The sequence below is a fragment of the Monopterus albus genome, unplaced genomic scaffold (genome assembly GCF_001952655.1).
Source record: "Monopterus albus unplaced genomic scaffold, M_albus_1.0 scaffold218.1, whole genome shotgun sequence".
NCBI lineage: Eukaryota > Metazoa > Chordata > Actinopteri > Synbranchiformes > Synbranchidae > Monopterus > Monopterus albus.
In genome coordinates this window covers 92685-116875 of record NW_018128098.1, presented here as the reverse complement: position 1 = coordinate 116875, position 24191 = coordinate 92685, and the positions used below count along the sequence as shown (strand labels likewise).

General features: G+C 40.0%; 6 protein-coding genes across 11 annotated transcripts in view; 2 read left to right on the top strand and 4 right to left on the bottom strand.

Moving 5' to 3' along the window:
* The first annotated feature begins 297 nt into the window (after positions 1 to 297).
* LOC109971240 (zinc-binding protein A33-like) lies at positions 298 to 1020 on the top strand. Its single transcript, XM_020619368.1, has one exon. It carries the CDS (start codon positions 465 to 467, stop codon positions 1011 to 1013), a length of 549 nt encoding a protein of 182 aa, XP_020475024.1. The 5' UTR covers positions 298 to 464; the 3' UTR covers positions 1014 to 1020.
* Positions 1021 to 1163: 143 nt separating this feature from the next.
* ighmbp2 (immunoglobulin mu DNA binding protein 2) lies at positions 1164 to 8942 on the bottom strand. 5 transcript variants are annotated; one of them, XM_020619360.1, is made up of 16 exons: positions 8909 to 8942; positions 7093 to 7171; positions 6591 to 6760; positions 6299 to 6494; positions 6091 to 6188; positions 5795 to 5958; positions 5480 to 5680; positions 5254 to 5401; positions 4990 to 5164; positions 3571 to 3753; positions 3368 to 3486; positions 3185 to 3279; positions 2834 to 2957; positions 1917 to 2732; positions 1632 to 1831; positions 1164 to 1449 (listed from the first exon to the last, which is right to left on the bottom strand). In XM_020619360.1, exons 1-16 carry the CDS (start codon positions 8925 to 8927, stop codon positions 1252 to 1254), a joined length of 2985 nt encoding a protein of 994 aa, XP_020475016.1. In that variant the 5' UTR covers positions 8928 to 8942; the 3' UTR covers positions 1164 to 1251. The 5 variants fall into 5 exon arrangements, with proteins under 5 accessions (XP_020475016.1, XP_020475020.1, XP_020475021.1 ...); XM_020619364.1 differs by lacking the exon at positions 8909 to 8942 and adding an exon at positions 8354 to 8435 and having other exon boundaries at positions 7093 to 7175; XM_020619365.1 differs by lacking the exon at positions 8909 to 8942 and adding an exon at positions 8354 to 8403.
* On the top strand, positions 8645 to 11675 carry chid1 (chitinase domain containing 1). Its single transcript, XM_020619366.1, has 12 exons — positions 8645 to 8773; positions 8965 to 9108; positions 9406 to 9538; positions 9650 to 9694; positions 9810 to 9916; positions 9998 to 10059; positions 10155 to 10244; positions 10351 to 10452; positions 10591 to 10740; positions 11171 to 11251; positions 11336 to 11378; positions 11499 to 11675. The coding sequence occupies exons 1-12, from the start codon at positions 8669 to 8671 to the stop codon at positions 11595 to 11597; spliced, it is 1161 nt and encodes a 386-aa protein (XP_020475022.1). The 5' UTR covers positions 8645 to 8668; the 3' UTR covers positions 11598 to 11675.
* Positions 11676 to 11778: 103 nt separating this feature from the next.
* gatd1 (glutamine amidotransferase class 1 domain containing 1) lies at positions 11779 to 14191 on the bottom strand. Its single transcript, XM_020619367.1, has 7 exons — positions 14046 to 14191; positions 13780 to 13856; positions 13144 to 13249; positions 12937 to 13044; positions 12757 to 12848; positions 12585 to 12678; positions 11779 to 12481 (listed from the first exon to the last, which is right to left on the bottom strand). Exons 1-7 carry the CDS (start codon positions 14092 to 14094, stop codon positions 12366 to 12368), a joined length of 642 nt encoding a protein of 213 aa, XP_020475023.1. The 5' UTR covers positions 14095 to 14191; the 3' UTR covers positions 11779 to 12365.
* Positions 14192 to 14271: 80 nt separating this feature from the next.
* Positions 14272 to 19506, bottom strand: cd151 (CD151 molecule). The gene is made up of 8 exons (XM_020619369.1): positions 19360 to 19506; positions 18338 to 18422; positions 17448 to 17639; positions 16747 to 16821; positions 15463 to 15576; positions 15140 to 15295; positions 14970 to 15056; positions 14272 to 14807 (listed from the first exon to the last, which is right to left on the bottom strand). Exons 2-8 carry the CDS (start codon positions 18419 to 18421, stop codon positions 14748 to 14750), a joined length of 768 nt encoding a protein of 255 aa, XP_020475025.1. The 5' UTR covers position 18422; positions 19360 to 19506; the 3' UTR covers positions 14272 to 14747.
* A 216-nt stretch (positions 19507 to 19722) lies between these two features.
* Positions 19723 to 24191, bottom strand: part of cracr2b (calcium release activated channel regulator 2B) — a 12189-nt gene continuing 7720 nt past the window's right edge. For both annotated transcript variants that reach the window (XM_020619394.1, XM_020619395.1), the window contains exons 12-19: positions 22091 to 22173; positions 21863 to 21983; positions 21520 to 21646; positions 21343 to 21424; positions 21121 to 21235; positions 20754 to 20861; positions 20571 to 20647; positions 19723 to 19975 (exon numbers count right to left, since the gene is read on the bottom strand). In XM_020619394.1, the coding sequence (XP_020475050.1) occupies positions 19891 to 19975; positions 20571 to 20647; positions 20754 to 20861; positions 21121 to 21235; positions 21343 to 21424; positions 21520 to 21646; positions 21863 to 21983; positions 22091 to 22173 (798 nt within the window). In that variant the 3' untranslated portion in view covers positions 19723 to 19890. The remainder of the gene's footprint in view (positions 19976 to 20570; positions 20648 to 20753; positions 20862 to 21120; positions 21236 to 21342; positions 21425 to 21519; positions 21647 to 21862; positions 21984 to 22090; positions 22174 to 24191) is intronic.

The following is a 24191-nucleotide window of genomic DNA, read 5'->3' as shown; positions in this document are numbered from 1 at the left end:
AATGACCCTAAGCACACAGCTAAAATAACAAAGGAGTGGCTTCACAACAACTCCGTGACTGTTCTTGAATGGACCAGCCAGAGCCTTGACTTAAACCCAATTGAGCATCTCTGGAGAGACCTGAAAATGGCTGTCCACCAACGTTTACCATCCAACCTGACAGAACTGGAGAGGATCTGCAAGGAGGAATGACAGAGGATCCCCAGATGCAGGTGTGAAAAACTTGTTGCATCATTCCCAAAAAGACTCATGGCTGTATTAGCTCCAAAGGGTGCTTCTACTAAATACTGAGCAAAGGGTCTGAATACTTTCCGTACCCACTGTACAACATTATGCCATACTTGGAATTTGGACAAAGATGGCTAACATCATCAAATATGGTGGGTTAACCGACAACTTATAAAGTTTACTATGAAGTGTTTTTAATCCACTGAACTTTGTTTACATTTTCAGTCCCCGTCACTATGGATCCAAACACAGCCCAGTCCAACCTAAAGTTCTCTGAAGAGTTGACCTGTGTGCAATACAGCACTAAAAAGCTCCTACCTGACAATCCTGAATGCTGCACCAAGCAGTTATGTGTGCTGGGAGACACTAGCTTCACATCTGGAAAGCACAGCTGGACTTTAGACGATGTCCAGGTCAAAGACTGGTATATCGGAATAGTCCAAGAGTCCATCAGAAGGAAGAGTGCCGTCTTCCTCAACCCCACGGAGGGGTTCTGGGTGATCGGCCTGTGCAACGGAAACTCGTTCTGGGCTCAGACCTCACCTCCCACCAAGCTTGCGTTGAAGCACAAGCCTGGGAGGATTACTGTGGAGCTAGACTATGACAAAGGAAAGGTAGTGTTCATCAGTGCTGCAGATTTGACAATACACACATTCAAAGACAGATTCACAGAGAGGATTTTCCCCCACTTCTCCCCAGCACTGTACAATGAGGAGAAAAACTCCAGCCCACTGACAATATGTCCTCTGATCATAACAGTGGCTGTAGTATACTCACATACTTAGACACATGACTGTAGGCTGTTAGAACTGGCAAAATAAGAAATAGGGTGCATAGTTAAAATATTTATGAACCTGTTTCTAACATGAAATTCATCGGCAAATGTTACAATACCCTACTGTATCCAAAGAAAGCCAGAAGATCAGCATGCAGGTATAACAAACAATAACAAAGACTTTGACATATTTGAAAGATTTAATCTTGTTCAGAACAAATGCCTTCTGTTCTGTTCATTTGGTGACATTAACTGTCCTTGTCTTTGTTTTTTGGTTTCCTCTGAGATGCCATATCTTTCAGTTTAGAGTCCAGTTTTCTTTGCAGATAAGCTTTCTTATTGGGGTCGATGGATTTGTCTTTTTTCCCACTGCCAGCATAAAGAACACCTTCTTTGCTAATTCTCATCCGAGCATGACACTTGGCTTTATCTCCACAGCCGTGAACCTAAAGAGAGTGTTTATAAATGACAATCAGATTTTTGAAGAAAACACAAAACTTCATGCACACACATTTTCTTATATTAAATCTGTCACTTATTATGAAATGTCAGTCCACAGACTTTGATGGCATTGTCCGTACATTTTTAGCAACAACTACCAGGTTGTTGTGGCGTGTGCCTGTCTTACCTCTGGTATATGATGACTGAGACAATACTGTCTGTTGCAGAAAAGGCAAAGTTGTCCAAGGGTTAGCACCGACGCCTTACACTTGACAAAACTACACACACTGTCAGCCTTCATGACAGCGGTGATGAGTGTGTCAAAGTCATCATCCGAAGCCGCAGCAGCAGCGATGTCGCAGGCGCCTGCCTTTGTTCTGTTCTTTCCTGTGACAGAAATCAGAGTTGATTCATTAAAGTGACACTAGATTTCACATGACAGATGTACAAAAACAACAGTTCTAATACGAACCTTTGGCCTTCTTGGAGGACTGGGCCTGAGCTGCTGGGATGCTGTTCTGTTGCTTTTTTTGTTGAGCGCTTTCTTCCCTTCTCTGCTGTTCCCTCTTCATTCGCTCCAAATGTAAACTTTTCAAATCTAATGGCGGTTGACACAATGTCTCTCTTTGGGGATTTGGGCCTGTTTCCTCTTCCTTGGCTTCTTCTTCTTTGGCTTGTGTCAGCTCCTCAGCTGGTGTTGACCCCAGGGGCCTGGAGACAGTGATACACCTGTCTCTCCCCTCACCTTTGCTCTCATGCATGAGGCCTAGTTCCTCAGCAATCTGGTGAACCAGCAGGCGGTCGTGAGAGTTAAAGGATGATGGAAACTGAAGTTCCTTCTGATTTAAGTCCCTCAGAAAGTTCTCCACCTGCTCTCTGATCTCTGTGTATCTTTCTTTGTGCTGTTCTTCCTCTGTCTGTGCAGATGTGTAGCACTTTGTGTGATTCTCTGAACCAGTAGTGTTTTCCTTACTGGTGGATTTCCTCTCTCCTTGCTTCACCTTGCTGGGAGGCTGATCTTTGACCTTCTGTTTGGTAGATGTGGAGCTGCTGGCAGACATTTTAGCCTTTATGTCTTTGTTGCTGCGAGTGTAGTTCTGTGGCACAATATCTTGGACATACTCAAATGCTGTTCTGACCTCGCCAAACTCAGTCATATGATCAATCAGGGACTTCAGGAAAGCATGATTCCGGACAGTTTGTGTGTCGCACACTACAGCGATGTGGCGTCTCGCACGTGTAACAGCCACATTTATTCTTCTGTCCTCTGCCAAAAAGCCAACTTCACCTAAAATAAAAGAATGAACTAATTAATGCTACTCACATTCAGGATGTGGCAATAACAGGCAACTTCACAGCAAAAAAACAAACAATTATAAAAAAAGAGACCTTTTCTGTTGGAACGAACTAACGACAGCACCACAGCCTCTTTCTCTCTCCCTTGAAACCCGTCCACTGACTTTATCTCCAGCTCTGGATGCCTCGCAGAAAGCTTCTGACGCAGAAGATCAACCTTTACAGAGATAAAATATTAAAGCCACATCAGTGAGTCATTTCAAAATGCAACTGTCAGATATTTAGATGCAATTTCACAGTAGATTTATAGTTTAATATGACATTTTCTATTTGGTGAAATGTTATTTCCACTACTGTGAAAGTAAGAAGAAAATTAAGTTTTGCAATAGTGCCATAACAAAGTGAGATCAGATTTAACAGCAGTTACTTCAATCAGTGACTTACCTGTAAATTGTACGGCGCAATAACAGCTATATCTTTAGCTTTAACCCCAGCTTCAGTCAAAGTCTTTATGTGCACTTCAACAATGTCTGCCTCACCTGAGGAAACAGTACACACACACACACATTGTGAGCTCCCATACCATACAGACAGTAAAGACACCATTTACAGTATAAACTGACCGACCTTGATTGCCTTTGGACTGCTCATCTGGGACCTCCATTTCACTGAGACCACAGCCTGCAGTGTCGATCAGAAGCAGTGGTGTGCTGGTCTCATCGACACTGGTGACTCCTGGTAGATCTCTTTTTGGATCAAGGACAGCATATTTAACAGTCACTTTAATGAGTCATCCTTTGGTCAAATACAATCAACAAGCTCACACTTACTTTAACAAATGTTTCTCCACAGAGCTGTGAGCAGTCAGTCTTCCCTGGTACATCTCTTTGGAGGCCCACTCCATGATGGCACTGTTCATGCGGTACTGCACTGTTAGCATACGGACCACCGAGTCCCCATACATCTGGATAAGTCTTTCCATAAGACTGAGAGACAAACCTTTTGATGCAGCACTATGTGAGAGACAAAAGACAGTATCGTGCATCAAGCTGTAAAATTAGGTAATACAATTCTATTAAAGGCCCTGGATACATTTTTTCTGTATCAGCTTCTTACAATGACTGATGGCATCTTACAAGTCCACATTTTCTGCTAAAGCTACAACCGTTTTGATTATTTCAAATGACAGATTTCAGTTTTTCTGCCTGTGCACCTTTCTCTGGTATGAAGTTGGTGGAGCACAGCTGAACAAGGGTAATGGCACTTCATTTCTGTGCACCAGTCAGAGTCTGAATCAATTTGATAACAGTTAATGGCCTTTCTGTTTCCAGCACAGCCAATCACATCTGATCAAATGGCAAGCGGTTGAAATTGTATTTACCATTTACTTTTACTATTTTTCTAAGTAGCAATACCATAGTGCAGAAATACTCTGTTACAAGTTAAAGTCTTGTAGAAAAATTAACTTAAAGTACACACAAGTATTAGCATCAGAACATACTCTAAGGGTAAAGGTTAGAGATGGCAATATCGACACCCAGGATCAACTCGTGTCAAAGCCGTTCGAGACATCCAGTTTCGAGGCAAGGTCTACGATACCGTTTCGAAACATCAGTCACATGACCCCTGCAAGAATGTGGTGTTCTACTGTTTCTGCTATAGCTGCAGTTCATCTTTTTGTCAGCAGGCTGTGTGCAGCCAGTGTGTTGAAGCATTTCAAAACATTGGTTGTATTAAAACTGCATCACTAATAAATGTTCTTATTATACACAGTGGATGAATGCACATCACTTTAATGTTGATAGAGGTGGAGCTCATTTAACTACTTCATACACTGCTGGGGAGCTTAATTTATTAGTTAATGATATTTTGCAATAAACATGAATCGGCAAAGTAACTACAGCTGTTAGATAAACGTAGAGGAGTGAAAAGTGGAATATTTATCTCCAAAATTAGGTGCAGAAGTATAAAGTAGCACAAAATGGAAATATTCAAGTAAAATACCTCAAAATTATTCTTAAGTAGATTATTGGAATGAATATACTTAGGAACTTTCCTCTCTCCTAATGCATCCAACACAGTTTATGTATCTATTTTAACATTTAGTTTATGTAGTTATAGAAAAATGTTTGATGTAAAATCAAGTTTTAATAAAAATGTTTTAGCTACAAGTAAAGAATGTTTTCATGGTAAAAATATTAAATGTTATTTATATACAAACGCATTCAAAAAGAAAAGCAGTTTTTTACGTTTGTGATTTGATAGTAGGTGGTAACTGCTTGTAGTCTCCAGCCAGGATGCACTTGCGTGATCTGAGCAGAGCAATCCAGCAGCAGCTCTCCAGGGCCTGAGCACACTCATCTATCACCACCCAGTCAAAATGCTCTGCTGGCAGGAACTTCAGTGGCCCACCATCACAAGCACCTGCAGACACACACAAGTGCCATCTGATCGCCATTCATCATCACCGCTGCAACTCAGTGACATTTGCTTCTCTCAAAGCCACTACTGACCTGTGTTGGTTGACAACACAACATCAGCACTTTTCAGGATCTGTGTGATGGCTGTGGCTTCCCTGGTTTTCAACTCTTTTCTCAGCTCCCCTATTTCTTTTCTGAAGTTCACCCGCTCTCCTTTTTCATGCATCTTCTTATTTCCCATCTTGAAATAAACATATATATGTCACAAATTATTCAAGACAACACAAATGCTAGTAGGAACATCCAATAAAATACTTACAAAAGCTTTATCAATGTCTTTACGGATGTCAGCGATGATATTTGCGTTGTCGCTCTGAGCAAGGATGGCGTCCAGTGAATGTTTCTGTATGGACTCCAGCAGTCTGGCGGGGTGACCCAGCCTCACGACCCTGGCCTTGCATCGGGCTAACCTCTCCACTAAATTATCCACAGCCACATTAGAGGGGGCACAGCATAGGACCTGCATAAACACAAAATCCAAAGATCAAAATGATATGTCTAGACTGAGGGGATGTACTGAAAACTGCAGCACTGAATGACATGTAAATGCACTAATGCATTCAGCTTTGTGCACCTTTTGGCCTTGTTTGACAGCTTGTAGGATGATTTCCACCACTGTAGTGGTCTTCCCAGTACCTGGAGGTCCATGAATCACAGCCAGTTCTCTCTGAGACAAAGCAAAGGACACAGCTTCTCTCTGGGAATCATCCAGGTTCAAATTTAAGAACTGAACTTCATCTGATGAAAGAAAACAGAAACAGGATTAGTCTTTTATTTTTTTGTGTTGATTTGCAAGATTACTTGTGTAAAAGCCACCACCAGTTAGAGGGCCTGTTTTTCATCATATTTGCTTTATAAAGTGTGACATACTTGGCTGTGATTGAGAAGAAGGTTTTGTGTCTCCAAATAGAACACTTATCAGATTGGCAGCTGGCCCATTGTTGTATCCATTTAATGCATTCAAGGCACTGTAAACACAAAAGCACAATAAAAAAAATATTAAGTTATTCCTAAGTCTTACGACCCACTCGTATTTCTCATACATGCTCTGTGGTATTTTACATAACCTGTTACTCACTGCTTCATTCGTTTGTAGGTGATATCGTTTGCCAGCTTTAGGAGGTTGTAAAGAGCGTCTGGGTTAAAACCAAGCTCATCCTTTGAATCATCAAATGCTACACTTATAGATGCTTGGCTGGCTCTCGTCACTACCCCTGTGCCAATCTGTGAGGCTGCAGTGCATCCACTGGTGTCATACAAGCCAACTATATCACCTGTAACAAAAGACAAGCATCCCACTAAGCAAAATATGGACAATGAATCACAAAAAAAAAAAAACATAGATCAGAAGATTTATTATTCCATCTCACCGGGTCCAAAGTTGTTGCTTGGAAGAGATGAGAAGCCAAGATGCTTTCTTGGCTCTAGGACAACAACTGTGCGGCCATACAAGCCTGTGGACTGACTTCCTATCTGCAGTTTCAAAAGGCAAACTCCTTTATTTTGAAGATCTTTAGGTGAGATGTTTTCCTGCCATGTCCTGAGGGGACAAAACAGAGACAATGATATGCCCGTCTTTTCACTGTCATTTAATAATGATAAGTATCAATAGTAAGATTTTTGTGTATATGTGCTATAGGAAAAATTTCCTATGTTAAGGCCAAATGTTTTTGTTAATTGTACACCATACCGGAATAATCTCTTTCTAGGAAAGACATTTAACAACAGTATGACACTAAGTTTGGCAAACCCATCCACTCTTTTTTAATCGGTCACCTCCAGGTCCCCTAACTTCACAGAAGTGCAGAATGTAATTGCTGAAGTGCCCCTTTGGACAGTTATGTATCACAGTCTGGGTGCCATTTTACTTACTGGGTCTCCTGTATTTCAGCCTCTCTCTCCTCCTGTAGAAGCTCAAGAGTCTTTGACACAAATTGTTCAACTGCCATCGCTGACTTAAAAAGACAAAAGATAATTAGTGTTACAGCAATAATCCGAAACAACATGTGATTTATAGAGAGACAAACCAGGAGAGGTCCTACTAACTACTAGGTTTTAATGCTACCTACACCAGGTCACACTGAACTGCTAAAACTTTATGTTGTAATCTGAAATGAATTACGACTGGTTAGTTTTCCTATGATTTGGGGTGAATCACACCAGTGGTGGAGTTTAGTACATTTTTTTTCAAGTAATATATTTAAGATCAGTTTTGAGGTACTTGTACTTTACTCGAGTATTTTTATTTCATGCTAGTTAATTCTTCCACATGTTCTACAGATCAGATGCAAATATTATACTTTGTACTCCATTTACTTCTAGTACATAAACAAATGTTTATAGTTAATATTAACCCAGTAATTTAACACTAAACTGGGAACATGAGTTATATTGCTTTTAATATTTTTAGATGAATTTTACTGAACGTTTTGTATTTGTACTGACGTCATTTTGAACGCAGGGGGGCATCGTGATATACAGTAGGCACCAGTAATCTAGGAAGCTTAAGTTAAATACTTCTTCCACCACCAATACAGTACCTGTTGTTATATACAGCCCCGGGTTTTGCCTGTAGCTTAAGACCATTAACGTTAAGTGTAATACAAGTGACATAAAAAGCAGGGTAGTTTAATATTTTAAATACATGTTAAAGCTTCATGAAGATATTTTGCTCATTTCCAGACATGCTGACATGTTAGCCTGCTAAACGCACAGTACTTTAGCTGCAGTTAGAAAGCGACAATGACACTCACCCATTAAACGTTAGCTATCTGAACAAACGGCACAAGAGCAGAAAACCGAAAAGCTTGGTTTTCCATATGCGACGCCTCAGAATTCTCTTAATAATGTCTCGATGGCATTATCCTAGTTTGTTTGAGTTGTGTCTTCTTTTATTGTAGTAGTATGTTACTTTGCTGGCAACAGTGCCACCTATCGGCTCAGATGACTTCGCTTCGCACTAGCAGGCAGTGTTGCCTATTTGATTAACAAAAAGTAACCCAGTGAGATGCGCTATGGGCCCTAATAAACAAAATAGCAAAAATCAATTTTGGCATTACGAACTACGAAAACGTTGCCCAATTCCTGGTATAAATTGTCCAGTTTGGCAACACTGTTCACAGGACAAACTCACCTTTATTTTGAAAATACAGCGCGGAAGTTACCCAGCTTCGTTGACGCTTCAGAAACGCATCGGGACAGTGGTCAAAGTGCCACTGGCAGTCCAAGCCAGGTTGTTTATCATAAATTCAGATTTATGTTTTCAAGTTTTAGCGGTATGAACGGGGCCGTTTGAGCTTGTTGTTTTGTGTGGTTCCAAATCGCAGGGGATATGCCGGTTTTTAATCCACCAAAACTCAGTCGGGAAAGAAGCACCTACTCTGCAAACCTGAGCTAACCCGTTTTTATTGATCTGCTTCACGATTCCTTTTCCCCTGCCTTTTTGGAAATGAGAACGACGTTGGCTTTGCTGCACACCATCTCATGCTGCTGGTTGGTCAGTGCCACACTGTCAAAAACTGATGCAAAGAAGTCGTACAAAGCTGAGGCTGACGTGAGTAACTTCAGGTCTTCAAATAGGAGTGAGCTGTGTGTGCTGTCAGGTTACACAGGTCTTCCTCAGTTTCCCTTGCGTGTCAGTGTAACTTATATGACTGTTCCAGTTTCAGGAAGAGCCCATTATCCTCACCTGTCACCAGGTTATCCATCACTGAATTGTGCTCTTTTCTCTTTGATCCCACTAAGACATCACCAGCTGAGCTTTGTGTGTTGGAGAGGGGCCTTGTTGTGTCAGACCTGCACTGGAAAGACATAGTGAAGGAGGAAAAGAGACACTGTGTTCACATCAAGAGAACATTTCAAGGACCAGTGCTGGGATATGTCACACCTGTAAGTCACCTACATTTCCCCTTGCAGCTGTTCAACATTTGACAATACTTTTCCTGCAGCATTAAAGGAGAGAATCCAGTTTTTCAAGTAAGCCTTGATACAATACTCACACACTCATTTGTGTTTGTCACTGTAGTTATTGTTCCTAGCATGACACCAAAAGAGATTGGGTCTACACCCACAGGCCTCCTGGAAAAATGCATACAAACATGGCCTCATGAGTCATACATGTAGTTAGCCCAGTAAATTCTTGCAAAGTTTGTATTTTTATGTCTTACTCTTACACCACCCATACAGTGGAATTCCCATGGCTATGACATTGCCAAGATGTTTGGTTCCAAACTGACTTCAGTGTCACCAGTGTGGCTTCAGCTCCGCCGCCGGGGACCTGAAACCTTTGACATCACAGGACTTCACGATCATGACCCAGGTAGACGACCAATATTACTGAAATTTTATTTATTTTTTTTTATTTTTACCACTTCTTAAAGTGGTACCACAAATGACTAATGTACATAAATGGGACTCTTTGTCATTCTAGGGTGGGTCAAAGCAGTACGCAAGTCTAACAAAAAAGTCAAGATAGGTGAGTAGGTGTCATCCTACAGGTCAGCTCACATCTGTTAATGTGGCTCAGTGCAAAAGGTTTCAGATAAGAATTTGGCCATTTGATTTAGTTGTTCAGTTTTCTTTGTCCTTAGTGCCTCGGCTGTTATTTGATGGCTGGTCTTACCAGGACTACATGAATGTGTTGGCGAGTGAAGATGAGATTGAAGAGCTGGGGAGTGAGCTGGTGAATGTTGCAAAGGTAAGTAAGTATTGAGATTAGTTTCAACACTGGGCTAAATGTATAAAAGATGTGCAGATTAATGAATCGGTGGTCTTACAGACTGAAGGTTTTGATGGTTTCACCTTGGAGCTGTGGAGCCAGCTGGGAGGTAACAAACGGAAGTGAGTCATTTCAGTGACATCTGTTTTGTCACTTTGACCACCTTTTTTTTCCCAAAGCCAACAATTAAACACTACATATAATCTTTTACATACAGGGAACTGGTGCATTTGGTGAAACATGTATGTGAGACTTTGAAAGAAAAAAGATTAGACTGCATTCTTGTGATTCCACCAGCTGTGACCAGGTGAATTTTATCCATGTACTTTAAGCCAATGTTTAAAAAAAAAAAAAAAGGAAGTCCATAAAATCTGTGCTTGCTGTTTAACTTCTGCATTTCTTCTCGTGACCAGTACCGGGCAGCCGGGAATGTTTGGCAGGGAGGAGTTTGAGCAGTTGGCCCCGGTGGTCGATGGATTCAGCCTCATGACATACGACTACTCAAACAGTGCCAGGTGAGGGCTACAGACAAGTGATGTCCATAGATTCACTGTGGTGTAAACGGAAATGTTTTAGGTGGTGACATGACCATAACAACACAAAGATTCAAAGTGTTGACACAGAAAGCGCTGTGGTGTTTGTCTTTCTTTCAGACCGGGTCCGAGCTCTCCCCTGCCCTGGGTGCGAGACTGTGTTCTCCAGCTTGCACCCAACACTCAGTGGAGGCAAAAGCTCCTGCTTGGACTTAATTTGTATGGCCTGGATTTTGCAAGCCAGGGAGCAGAGCCAATCCTGGGAGGACGGTAAAATAATACTGCTGGAATGCTTTATTCACATTTAAACAACTTTTTCACATGTGTACTCAAAGCCTGTGTGTTAAAAATTTTGCAAGCCAGGGAGCAGAGCCAATCCTGGGAGGACGGTAAAATAATACTGCTGGAATGCTTTATTCACATACTCAAAGCCTGTGTGTTAAAAAAAAGTGTAAAACTGGATTCCCTTTAAACCCCCCACAAAATTTTGCAAAAATATCATTATGGGTGTTGTTTGAGCATATTTGATCAAACAACACAGTGGCTTGGAAACAGTGCAACACCTGTCATCAGGTTTCAAATCAAATGCTGCTAAAATTCTGATTGGTGCACAGAAGTATGTGACATCACCTTTTCCAAATAAGAAATCAGGTGTTTGTACAGTTTCAGGTCCCTAACAGTTGCCGTTCATCTTCTGTAGGTACATCGAGATTTTGCGAGAACACAGACCAAAATTTCTCTGGGATGAATATTCTGCTGAGCATTATTTCACTTACAAGAGGTAACAGAGTAATATTTTGAATGGACAAATATTTGCCTCCAACAGCATCTTTTAACAGGATCCGTCCCTGCCCTTTCATTTCAGGAACAATGCAGTTAAGCATGTGGTGTACTATCCATCACTGAAGGTAAAACTTCCCATTTTGACTTAGTTTGTAGGTAAATGCAATAGCAAGATAGAACTTTACAAATTTAAGATTTGTTTGCAGTTACATGGGGAGATTAAATTTGCTTCAATTATTTTACAGTCAATCTACCTGAGAGTCTCTTTGGCTACTGAACTGGGAACTGGAATTTCCTTATGGGAATTGGGACAAGGACTGGATTATTTCTATGATCTTCTATGAGAGCTGGACCTGACAACTTTGGATAAAAGCACGTGGACCTTTTTTCCTCCCCTGGGAACACGGTGCATCAAATATTCTGGTGCTATATGCTGGTATTATTTTGACGGGAGCTCTGAAATGAACCACTGAGGGCCTAGTTAATACCTAAGGGTTATGACAGTGTTGAGAAATCACATCTACATGAATGAAACAGATTTTTTTTATTTAAAAGTTACCAGCAGCAGACAACAGGTACCTATATGTTTTATTCCTTTTTTTGGCGATGTTGTGAACATCTTATTTAGTTCAGTCAGAGTGGAGTAACACATCATTCAAAAACAGAATGTGCATGATCGTCTGTATGTTCACAATGTACTGTACATGATGCGATATATTCTCTTCTTCGGAGGCCTTCAGAGTTCATGTGCCACAAATGTCCACAGCCTGTCCTCAATGTAAATCTGGTAATCTTCTGTTGTTGTGCTCACCATCGTCTACAAATGGTTCTGTGCATGGATGCATCTTCTTTGCCGTGGAGACCCTTTGAACATCCTCAAGACTGCATCTGCTCCTGACTCATTCTCTCTTTGTCTTAAATTTCAAATCAAGATGTTTGTGTGGCTTTTATTAGGTTTGTGATAGAATCATTGACAAGTGATGAAGTTGTATTTACAGTGTTGTCAAACATCTGTTCTGACCTGGCATCTTCCAAGGTGAAAGTTTAATTACATGAATATAAATGTGGAACAAGCTCTTCAAGTTCAGTGCTTCTGATTCAAACCTTTGTTTTTACTTTGCACTACAGAACAGAATGAGATTATGTACAGCAAGTGAAGTGGACTGCATATTCTGACCAGTTATTAGGTGTCTGTCTATGACGATATGCACAGCATCTTCTTTGCTTGCTAAAAACAGAGAAATGTGGGGAGTTTAGTTGTTGTTTTTTTTTTAAAGGCTGATTCAGTTATCTTAAATGCTAAAGCGTGTGCACTCTGCAGGTCAGCTCACCTGTGTACGATCCACCACTGTCCTTCACAAAGTCCTCCACAATCAAGGGCAGGTTGGCAAAGTCAGGCTGTCGCACCAGTTCAAACACTGACGGCTTTTAACAGAAACACTTACTGTTATAACTTTTACTGATGGGGATATTGCCTTAAATGTTTAACTGAGGAAGACTAACCCCTGTTAAGCTATAGCCACTGAAGATCCACCTCTGTCCCTCAGTGGCACAACACAGAGCTGACACTCCTTGTCCTACTGCACAAACAGGCTCTGCACAGAGAAAAGCAGCCTGTATCTGTTTTCTAAAAACACATATAGACTACATAGTGACTGCTCTAAAAATGAGCCTCACACTCACTGTTCTGGGAGATGAAGTGCATGAGAATGCGGTGTAGAGAGCCACTGTGTGCCAGGTCATTCAGTGCTCCAGGACAGTCTGGAATGAGCAGCGCCTGGTATCGGGCACCTGGAAAGGGTCATCCTGACATAACTGAGCAGAGTCCGGCCAAATGCAAAAGCGGCCCACATGGAAACACCCGAACATGACCGTGAAGTTTATACTCACCGTCTATAGATTCAAGTTTGGCTGGCGTTGCGTAAGGTTTCATACTGAAGTCCTGCACCCATCTGGCGGTGCTTTCATCTACTCCTACAAAGTCTATAGGTTTCCCCTGCAATCAAATAAACACTCAGCTCCATCACTGACCTCATTACAGAATAACTGATGTGTTCACATGGTGCTGATTACATCATGGGGAAAATCATGTGGTCGGTATTTCCTGTTTTCAAGCAATACATTGAATCTTACTGTATACAGAATGTCCATGATCTCACAGTCTACTCTCTAGCTGGTATTATTAGATATATTTAGCCAGTGTGAAACATTTGAAGTTATTATTTACAGACTCTATCCCAGACATCCTCAGCTCTAAACTGACCCAGCTCACTGTGCCTGCCCCCCACCTGGACAGTGAATCACCCGCTTTCTGACAGACAGGAAGCAGCAGGTGAGGCCAGCACCTGGACAATCTGACATCCATGGGATCACTACGTTTCAAGGTTTAAAAAGTTGTTAATTAACCTTATTACTCTGCTATGTGACCGAAACATGGGCTATCGTTCTTGCATCCGGAGTGCAGACGTCACAGACGGGATTACAGCTATCCCTGTGTGTGTGTGTGAATTAGAGAGATACTCTTACCCCAGGTGTGGCTGTCTGCAGGTTAAACGCTGAGTTGCAGAGACTGAAGGACTGATGGAAAGACTTTGCTGTGACTCCTGAATAAACAAAGCACATGTATTTAAACGTATCACCGTAACGTCCTGAACAGAAAGCAGCTAATAACTGTTAAGCTAGCTAGCCAGTGATGCTTTTTAACCACAAATAACTAAACATATGACTGCTGAGTTCTCTGTTAATACACAAACTCTCAGTAACGTTACACTGTTAAAAACTAATGGACCCACCTTGAGGAGATGCACTCGCCACAATTAAACAAGTTGGCTTCGCAGACATCTCGTTAATCTCTGTGTTACATCCACATAAAATATTTCAGCTCGTTTGAGATGAATAAGAGGATAATTGTGGACGAACTCATCCAATAGAAATGCGCCAGGAGGAAGTAGGTCCTGTCAGCTGACAACAACATCCGCTCAAGGATTTCAGAATAAAAGCTCAATGTCAAATTGAGGGAGGGACAATAATCTGTGAAATTCATTCAGTATGATAAATGGTAAGCATATTTATTTGTATTTTAACAAACAAACATTTGTTATATTCATTTAAATGAGCTCTTTAGTGAACAATGTGTGGTACATAAAAAAATAGATAAAAACAAGACCAAGACTGATGGAAAATGAAGCCACGGCTTGTTCATATTTCTCTGCTTATTTAAATGTGTTTTCTGGTAACAAGTTCATTCCATTATCTTAGAATAATATTGAAGATACTTCAAGTATTTAATGGAATTCTGCAGAAAAAGAACAGTGCCGTCCAGCAGCATTACAGTATTTCTACTGTTTGTAATTTAAAAATCCTCATGTTCGCATTTAAAATAATAACTTCACAGCACCTGAACTGTGTAAATCATTTGGGGTATTATTATCTCTAATCAGCTATTTTACAGTTCATGGTGTGACACATTTTGGGACAATGAAGAAAGTCTAAAATCAGTATGGATCTTTTTTCAGTTTGTGGTAAAGGCAGCAAGTAACCATCATCCCCAAAAGCTGGAAAAAAAAAAAGACGAGGAATTCGTTAGTTTCACACTGCTACAGAAACAATTGTGTCTTAGATTGAATTCATTTACATTTCATCTACTGGTATATTGCACAAAATTAAAATAGGTTTTTCATGATAACCAGCATTTTTCTCGGTGGTTAGAGTTTTACCTGGAGAAATGCAATCCCAATGCTCACTGCACCAAGAATATACAACTGACTCAGGATGAAGTCCTCTAATTTCATAATGCAGCCTCCCTGGGAGCATGAGAAAGGGGAAGAAATAAAAATCTTGCTATAATTCAACATTTAGCTATAGCCAAAGGGACAGTTTTTCCTACCTCCACATTGTAGATGTTGGAGGGATGGTCCCTGCGGCCACAGAGCTCACTGGGAGTTATACAGCAGCTATCAGGGACAAGCCGCTGATCATCTTTAGCCTGGATCCACACACTGTCCCTCCAGTCTGTGAAGTTGTTACTGCCACAACATTTAAACTGAGCGGGAACAAAAGAAAGAAAAAAGGTGGTGACAAACATTGAACTGTATTCACATGCAGGCTAAAGAGGCAGTCATTTCAAATCAAATGCTTGAAACTGAAGTCACTGAGTTTTTCTCTTAAGTGTGGTGGCTGTTATTTAAACACACAGTATCACTTCCACACCTCCTGCTGACGTTTGTCCACAGCCTGTGTGCTCTGTGTGATGCTCTCCTCCCCTGGTTGTTGGTATTTCTGCTGCATGGTCACCCTCAGGTTCTGTCTAAGCTCATCATCCAGCTGTGAGACAGGAGAAGCACTTCAGTGAAATCTGTCACCTGCTGATTTCATCCCAATCATAAAAATAGACACTGGTCAAGTTTCTTTCTGCCCCTTTAACATTCCACTCTACCTGTGCAATACCCAAATGTAACTCAATATATGTGAGCAGAGATCCTCTGACCCCACTCCCTGTTTTATGAGCATTCTTTAAATTGTTCTGCAAATATAGCTTTGTTGATTGACTGAAAGTGCAAAGAGTGTGAGTGGACCATCGTATCTCAATCTGTTAGAGCAACATTTTGATATAAAATGGAAACAGTTGCAGGCAGATTACCTGATAGCAGAGAGGGAAACACTGGAGCCAGAAAAGGGGAAGAAAGAGAGGTGTGAGAAGAATGGAAAAACAGGACAGGTGAAGAATGTGCACAGAGAGACATGCAGAGGAGATTTCACAACAGCAAGTGTCGCAACTGAGGCATTTCATGGGTGGTTTAAAAAAGTTAAGAGAAATGACAAACAAGCAAAGGTGTTTGAAATCAGATAAGAAGGTAACATAAAAATATCCAGAAAATACAGATAGAAGGGGAAAAAGTCATGTTATATATACATACTGTATATTGAAAATGACATATTGAACTAATATCTGTCACCATGCTTTGGTCAGTTATATGCAAACCTAAAAACAGAAGGTCAGTGGTGGAAGAAGTACTCAGTACTTAGTAAAGTAAAGTACCATACCACAGTGCAAAGATACTCTGTTACTAGTCATGCATTCACAATTTTAGTAAAAGTACAGAAGTATTAGCATCAAAATCTAATTAAAGAAGCCAGAGTAAAAGTACTCATTATGCAAAATAGCACATTTCACATTTATGTATATTGTATTATTGGGTTACAGTTCCTGATGCTTTATCATGTTAACTACCTTATATGCTTATAATTTGAAGTACTGATGGATAGCTTGTCAATTTCCCATCGGGGATCAATAAAGTTTTCTGATTTTGCTGTTTTTTTGTTCTGTTAATCAGATTCTGAAAAGTAACTCAAGTTATCAAATAAAAGTAGTGAAGTCAAAGTATGAAGTAGCAGAAAATGAAAATACTCAAGTACAGATATCTCAAAATGTTACTTAAGTACAGTACTTGAGTAAATGTACTTTCCACCACTGCAGAAGGTAAAACATTTCACCTCTTGGTAGTTTATGAAGGCCAGCAAACCAGCAATGATTTCCAGCAGGAAAATACAGAGCAACAGGATTAAATACTGTAAAAAAAAAAGAAAAAAATCAGAAATAAACAAGAACACAGCTGTAAAAACAAAATATAAATTCCAGCATTTTGAGATCGTATTTCAGTACATTTCTGTGCCAAAACATGACATTAGCATTGAAAGAATCTGACTAAAATATCAAAACTAAAATGATGCTCTAGAGAATAACTGATTTAACTGTGGGAAAGGTCATGACTAACATGGAAATAAACATAAGGTCACACAGCTTGTGCAGCTTTGCTTCTGCATTATATCCTCTACATCTCTCTGTCTCTATCACACACACTTCAGTTCAGTAACTGCTTGTGATGCCTCTCATTCCTCTGGCATGAGCCACACTCTAAATCGAAACTCTTAAAGACACACTCTACATGACTTTGTTATATCTAACAGTCAGGCCGGTCTTACATAATGACATGCACTGAATGCAGGCAGAGGATTAACTGTGAATACACATAGAGCCAGATTGGAGTGTGTGTGTATAAAGAGGAACTTAAAGTGTCTTTCTCTGGTTTCTTATCCCACATAAATGGGATTAATTCTCTGGAGTGAGATAAAAGAACCAAGCTAAAAAAAACAAAACATTTAGAGCAGTGTTTTGTGTGACTTATCCACCTTACCACAATCAAAAGACTCTTCAGCTCCTTTAGAGTGGCACAGCATCCGATTATTCCAGTCACTATCACAATGACTCCAGCAGCTATCAGGATGTAAGCTGAGGCTGAGTAGAAGCTGGAGTTCAGCAAACTGATGTAGTTGCTCTTTTCCACCAGGGTCCACACCCCCACCACCAGCACAGCTCCTCCTGCCAGCTGAAGGAACATACTGTTAAGAGCCCAGCTGAAACCAGATGCTTATAAAATAAATCATAAAGTGTAATAACGAGGCAAACAAGACAAGGCCTTATCCTTTCAACGTAAGCCTCGAGATTTGCAGCTAAATTAGTTTTCATTATTTGTTTGTACATGAACCACAGTTTCATATCTGAGTACATACTCTGTGGAAAGGTATGTACCGAGAAATAAATGATATATCCTTAAAGCCTAAAGGAAGTGAAAGTAGCACTTAAAATGAAAGTTTAAAAAAAAATGGATAAAACAAAGGAAAAGTCCTGTACCGGAGTCAGTTTCCTTGGCCAGTAAAGCTGATTCTGATGTACATAAACTGTATAGACATTGAATTATTTATTTACTGTATTTATTTATTAATTTATTGTGGCTCCATATTAACTATTGTAAAAGTTGTAAATATGAAATGATATTGGAAATATAAAAAGATTATACAGAACACAGTCTAGGTCTACATATTTTTGTACAATGTAAGGAAAAAATTCATTTGTAATAGTGAGAAATAGGAGAAATTGTGTAAGTCCTGCAATGATTCAATGTCAAAAAATCTTTAGTATTTATTAATCTTTATTGATAATTATGACAGTATGCAATAAAGGCCGTGAAGAGTTTTGTTTTATGCTAAATGTTGCAAAATTCTCAAAACATTCTTGTTAACTTACCCAGAAAAGAATATTGAAGAGAAAAAGTAGATATTTCAGACAAATTGTCCAACGTGTGTGAGTTTTTTCATGTTGAGATTCCATCCTGGGGGAAAGAACACTGACACATTAGTTCAATATAATGAAGTTTTTGAATCTTTCTGGAGAAGATCAGACTGCACAGCTGGAGATGCTCTGAGAGCAGGTCCCACCTCTAACCCTCCTCTCATACTTTATTAGCACACAGTTTTCCTGCTTCTACACTTGCATGGCAAACTAAATGCTCTGAGTACTAATTCTGATTGGTCAGTTGCTGTATATACAGTATGTAGGAATTTCCTCTTTCTGTCTTATTTACTTCCACCTTTGGTGTCAAAAGAGAATCTACTGGGTCTAACATAGCTACACTATGAGCTCTTCTGAAAATTAAGATTTTATATGCATTATCTTTGAGTAACATTAAACAGTACACCAAATATGAAGTCAGTAAAAGAGAGCAATGGAAAGAGATCTGATGAACTCAAATATGTTATGGGGAAACATACTTAACTACTTGTGTCACATGTCATCCAGCAGACAGATATATACAGTACGGTTACAGGATGTCCTCCATCCCAGTAACCTAACCTTATATCACACCCCAGTGATATACTGTTGACTTCTAACTCTTTAATTCATTAATTAATCAGTCTGTTTTCATTCTACCCTGAACTTTCCTCTGCTTCTATTTAAATCATTAATTAATCAGTCTGTTTTCATTCCACCCTGAACTTTCCTCTGCTTCTATGTTTTAAAAAGATTAAGGTAATGGTTTTAAATTGAATATCTCTCTTCAAAAGAAATGCACATAACAAGAAAGGCTAAATGCATTAAAATAAAAAACTGATGCACATACACTTTTTTCCCATAAGACAAAAATACTTTGTCTTTGCTTGACAATCACATTCACACAATCTGCTAATGGTCGTATTCAGAGTTATTTTTAACTCATTGTGTCATGGAAAAACTGCTCCCCCTTTCTGCTAAGACCAAAATACTCCTACCTGTTTTGATGGTGGGCCCTGAAGGATGTAGACTATCGAGGTAACGTCTTCCAAGCTCCCACAGTCCCCAGTGTCAGTGTGCTGCTGTCTTTGAAAGGTGACTACAACAGTGTAAGTTCCCAGCTGACATGCAAACCCAAGCCTCCCACCCAAGTGTCTGAGCGTCTGTCCTCTTTTGGCACAACAGGCAGCTCAGCCCTCAACAAGCCAAATAAAGTACATGTCTGCCCCCAGCTGGTTTCTCATGCATATAAGCAAAAAACTAAGACAACAAAGGAGTAGTCAAAAATATATTTTACTCCACAGATGATATAACACATGCAAACATTACAGATATCATTAAGTAAGCATGAAAATGGCACTGTCTGTGTCTTTAAATGAAATAAGAGGACTTGATAACTCTATGGGATTTCACAATTACCCACAACTCCGTCCAGCTGTCCCCCAAAAAAAATTTTAACTCCACCGGCCCGTGGTGTGGTCACTTGGGAGTTTTTGGTAAAGCCTTTTCACAAGTCTTTAATCTTCTGTTTATTTACAGCAGTGTCTTTTATCTGTGTCCTCCATCAGTGAAAATGCATCTCCACACTGTCGATCGTGCTGGTCAATCAACATTCTATAATTAAGAAAAATCAACCACAACGTTTGCTGTTTACATCAGTGATCCTGCTACATTTCTTTAGATAATAAATAACATGTGAGGATCCACAATCAGCTTCCAGTTTATTAAGAACACTCCCATTTACATCAATAATGGGTGACTAAATATATAAAACTGTGCTGGATCAATTATTCAGTTACTGGATTGACATCAAATTTATCAGAAACTAACAATTATTCATTTAATTGATTCAAGTAAAAAAATCTCTGAATTTGTGATGGGTCTTTTTCAATAACTGCTAAAAATACAGCTTCAAAAATAACCATAAAGTGGAACCGGCACCTGTTTAAAATAGTTTCAACAAAAACTGAACATTATAACGATCATGAAGATTTATTTTAGGACTGTTGTATTAGACTGTGTAGATTGTATTAGTTGTAATGGGTTTACCTTAGACTGGAAACTAACTGTGGTGACAATGAAAAATACATTGACTGATTTGTGCAATAGTACAGTCCAACACTGCAGATACAAACATTCTGCTGAATGCAGAGGATATAAATGGAAAACACTGTAACACTTATGTAAGTAAATAAATACCAGGCCATACCCAGCCAGATGAGTCATCAGGTCCTCTATGCTAGATCCAGATTTGGCACTGCACTCGTAAAACAAAGCCTGGTGCTGCTGTAGAAGCCATTTGTATCAAAGATTATTTTCCTACTTTAGCAGAGGCTAAAGGTTATGACAAAATCACTGTAGACAGTTGATTAAATATTCAAATGTGCCCTACCTCTGCCAGCTTTTGCCCCTCCCCTGTGGTCACTTCTCTACAATGAGTGTCAGCCAGGTCCAACTTGTTCCCCAGCAGCATTAACACCACACCTTCACTCATCTTCTCCTGGGACACAAATACAACAAGTGACAGTACGCGCTCTTAAATGTAAGTACAACCACAGGAAGAAATTTTGTTAGGCTAAATACAAATTGGACAAAATAACCCCAATAAAAAGCAGAGTCAAAATCAAGACTAATCATTCAGATGCTATGGAGATTACTACCACACTGTAATGTCAATAACCTGCAATGGCATTCAAATTGGCATAAACTGCTTTGCATGTTTTTACATCCAACCACTGACGACATCACAACCTGCTCACCTTCACAGAGTCAATCCAGCCTCTCACAGCAGTGAAGGAGGTGGCCTGAGTTATGTCATACATGGCGAGGATACCGTCTGCTTTACGGTAGTACTGCTGAGCGATGCTGCGAAACCTGAACAGACATTAGTGAAGGGAATGAGAGAAAAATAAGGAAATCCATTTGTCAGGTAGTAAGACGAGAAAAGATAACATGGCTGGTAACTATGAGAATAAGCTGACCTCTCCTGTCCTGCAGTGTCCCAGAGCTGCAGGGTGATGGTGGTGGAGCCCAGAGTTAAAGTTTTCATCTGGAAATCTATCCCTAAAAAGAACAGAGGCCACTGGTTTTATGCTTTATATATACTGAGGAGTCAGTTATTCATTGTGAAAAAGCAATAAAAACAAACTAAATCTTACCAACAGTAGCGCTCATTTCATCGTAGAAGTGTCCTGTGCAGTAGTGCTGGATGAAGGAGGTTTTACCCACTCCTGAATTACCCAGGAATACCACCTTGAACAATCGCTGAGGACTGACAATTTTGGTCTAAAATTCAAGTAAAGGGACCAAAACAATTTGATTTAAATTGGTTGTCTTTTTTAGGCCTTTAAGGGGGGAAGCACATTTTTGCCAAAGACATGAAACTCTGTGCTCCATCACTGGCTTCAGAACATAAATGGATCATTGTGCTACCTAGTTGTATTAGATGGATAGATTTGGAATAAGCGGTGCATATTTTTTAGATTTATTACTTTCCCCTACCTGAGTTTGAGTCTGTTCAACATTTTCATCCCTGACTCTATGTGACGGTTGATGTCTCTTGGATGACCCTGTCACCTCTTTGTCTCTGTCCTGCTCCAACTCATCAGATGAGCTCAGCTGTCTTCAGAATCAATGAAGACACAAAATTAGTGGCTTCCTCAGGCAGTGTGCCTCGCAATGACAGCAAACACCATAACTGTAATATCAGATGCAGTTAGTCATACAAACCTTTTGACTGACTTGTCTTGTAGTAAGTAGTTACCTATGATTGACCCTTTCTTCTGCAAAGTGTGTCTGTCAACATTTGGATTCTAAAAGGGTTTTGTGAAAAACGAGGCAGGAGAAACGAGCAACATTAAGATTTCTACAGTCTTGAATAGAATGTGTCTTACATATATACAGTCATGGTCAAACATATTGGCACCCCTGCAGTTGTCAGGTAAAGCACCACTTCTTACAGAAAACTGTTGTAATCACAAATTCTCTGTCATGTTTAAATCTTTTGTTTGCACTGGAAAAACACTAAAAAGCAGAGAAAGAAGCCAAATCGGATACATTTCATACAGAATTACAAAAAATGACTGGAAAGAGTTATTGACACCTTTTCAAAATCATCAAAAAAGTCATGCTTTAAGCCTGTGAGGCTCCTTTAATTTGTCATGAAAAGAAAGAAAAGCAAAGATTTGCTTGAGGATTTGAGAACCACAGTAGTGGAAAAGCCTGGACAGTCTCAAGGCTACAAGTCCATCTCCAGAGATCTGGCTGTTCCCATGTCCACGGTGCACAATATCGTCAAGACTTTTACAGCCCATGGCGCTGTAGCTAATCTCCCTGGATGTGGATCAGAGAGAAAAATAGATAACAGATTACAACAAAGGATTATTCGAATGGTGGATAAAGAACCTCGATCAACTTCCAGACACATTCAAGCTGACCTGCGAGCACAGGGTGCAACAGCTCGCAATATCTGTCACCATCTGAATGACAAGGGACGCTATGGTAGAAGACCCAGGGGTCCCTCACTGCTGACACAGAAACATAAAAAAGCCAGACTGGAGTTTTCCAAAACCTACCTGAGGAAGCTTCAGTCTTTCTGTGAGAATGTCCTGTGGACAGATGAGACTGAAATAGAGCTGTTTGGTCAAGCACCTCATTCTACTGTTTTCAGGAAACAAAATGAGGCCTTCAAAGAGAAGAACACGATCCCTACAGTCAAACACGATGGAGGGTCACTTTGCTGCTTCAGGTACTGGATGTCTTGACTGTGTTTATGGCATTATGAAATCTGAAGATGACCAATGAATTCTGGGGCACAATGTAGGGCCCAGTGTCAGAAAGCTGGATCACGAAGGTCATGGGTCTTACAGCAGGACAATGACCCATAAAAATTTTCAAAAAGCACCAGAAACAGTTTCAGACAATGTGCTGCAGAGTTCTGAAGTGGCCAGCAATGGGTCCAGCTCTATGTCCCATAGAGCACCTGTGGACAGATCCCAGAACAGCAGCTGGGAGAAGGAACCCTTCAAACCTGAGAGACCTGGAGCAGCTGGCAAAAGAAGAGTGGTCCAGAATTCCAGTAGAGAGGTGGAAGAAACTCACTGATGGTTACAGGAAGTGGCTGATTTCAGTTATTGTGTCCAAAGGCTGTGCTATCAAATATGAAGATGAGAGTGGCAATAACTCTGTCCAATCAGTTTTTGGAGTTTTGTGTGGAATGTGCCAGATTTGGCTTTTTTCCTCAGCTTTTTTGTGTTGTTCCAATGCAAACAAAGGAAATAAACATGAGAAAACCAAAGAATTTGTGATTGCAACAATTTTCTAGGAGTTGTGTGTTATCTGACAGAGATGCAGGGGTGCCAATATTTTTGGCCATGACTAGGATAATATCAACTAACACAGTCTTCTCTGTAAAACTAATTACTTCACATTGGCAGATTAATGTATATGTACATTTAAAAAGCAATGATTCAGTCCAATAGTGACATTTATTCTGCTACAAAGTAGTTTAACATCACGATTATTTATCAGCAATACAAGTATTTAATAATTAGAAGAAAGAAAAAATACAAGAAATAATTGTGCTCTTTGTCAGATTCTTGTCTCAGACACATAAATACTTGATATAGAGAGAAACTGAAATCCAAAAATATCTATACTTAACAGCTTTGGCAAAAAATACCATGATATAATTAGCTCTAGGAGTGTGAAGGGGATGAATGCAACCTGCTACGAGATGGTTGATGACCACTCCTTTGAGAAATATAATAAAGGGCTTTATTATTTTGGTAAATACTGACCAGCTTAGTCCATCTGCATAAATAGTGATACA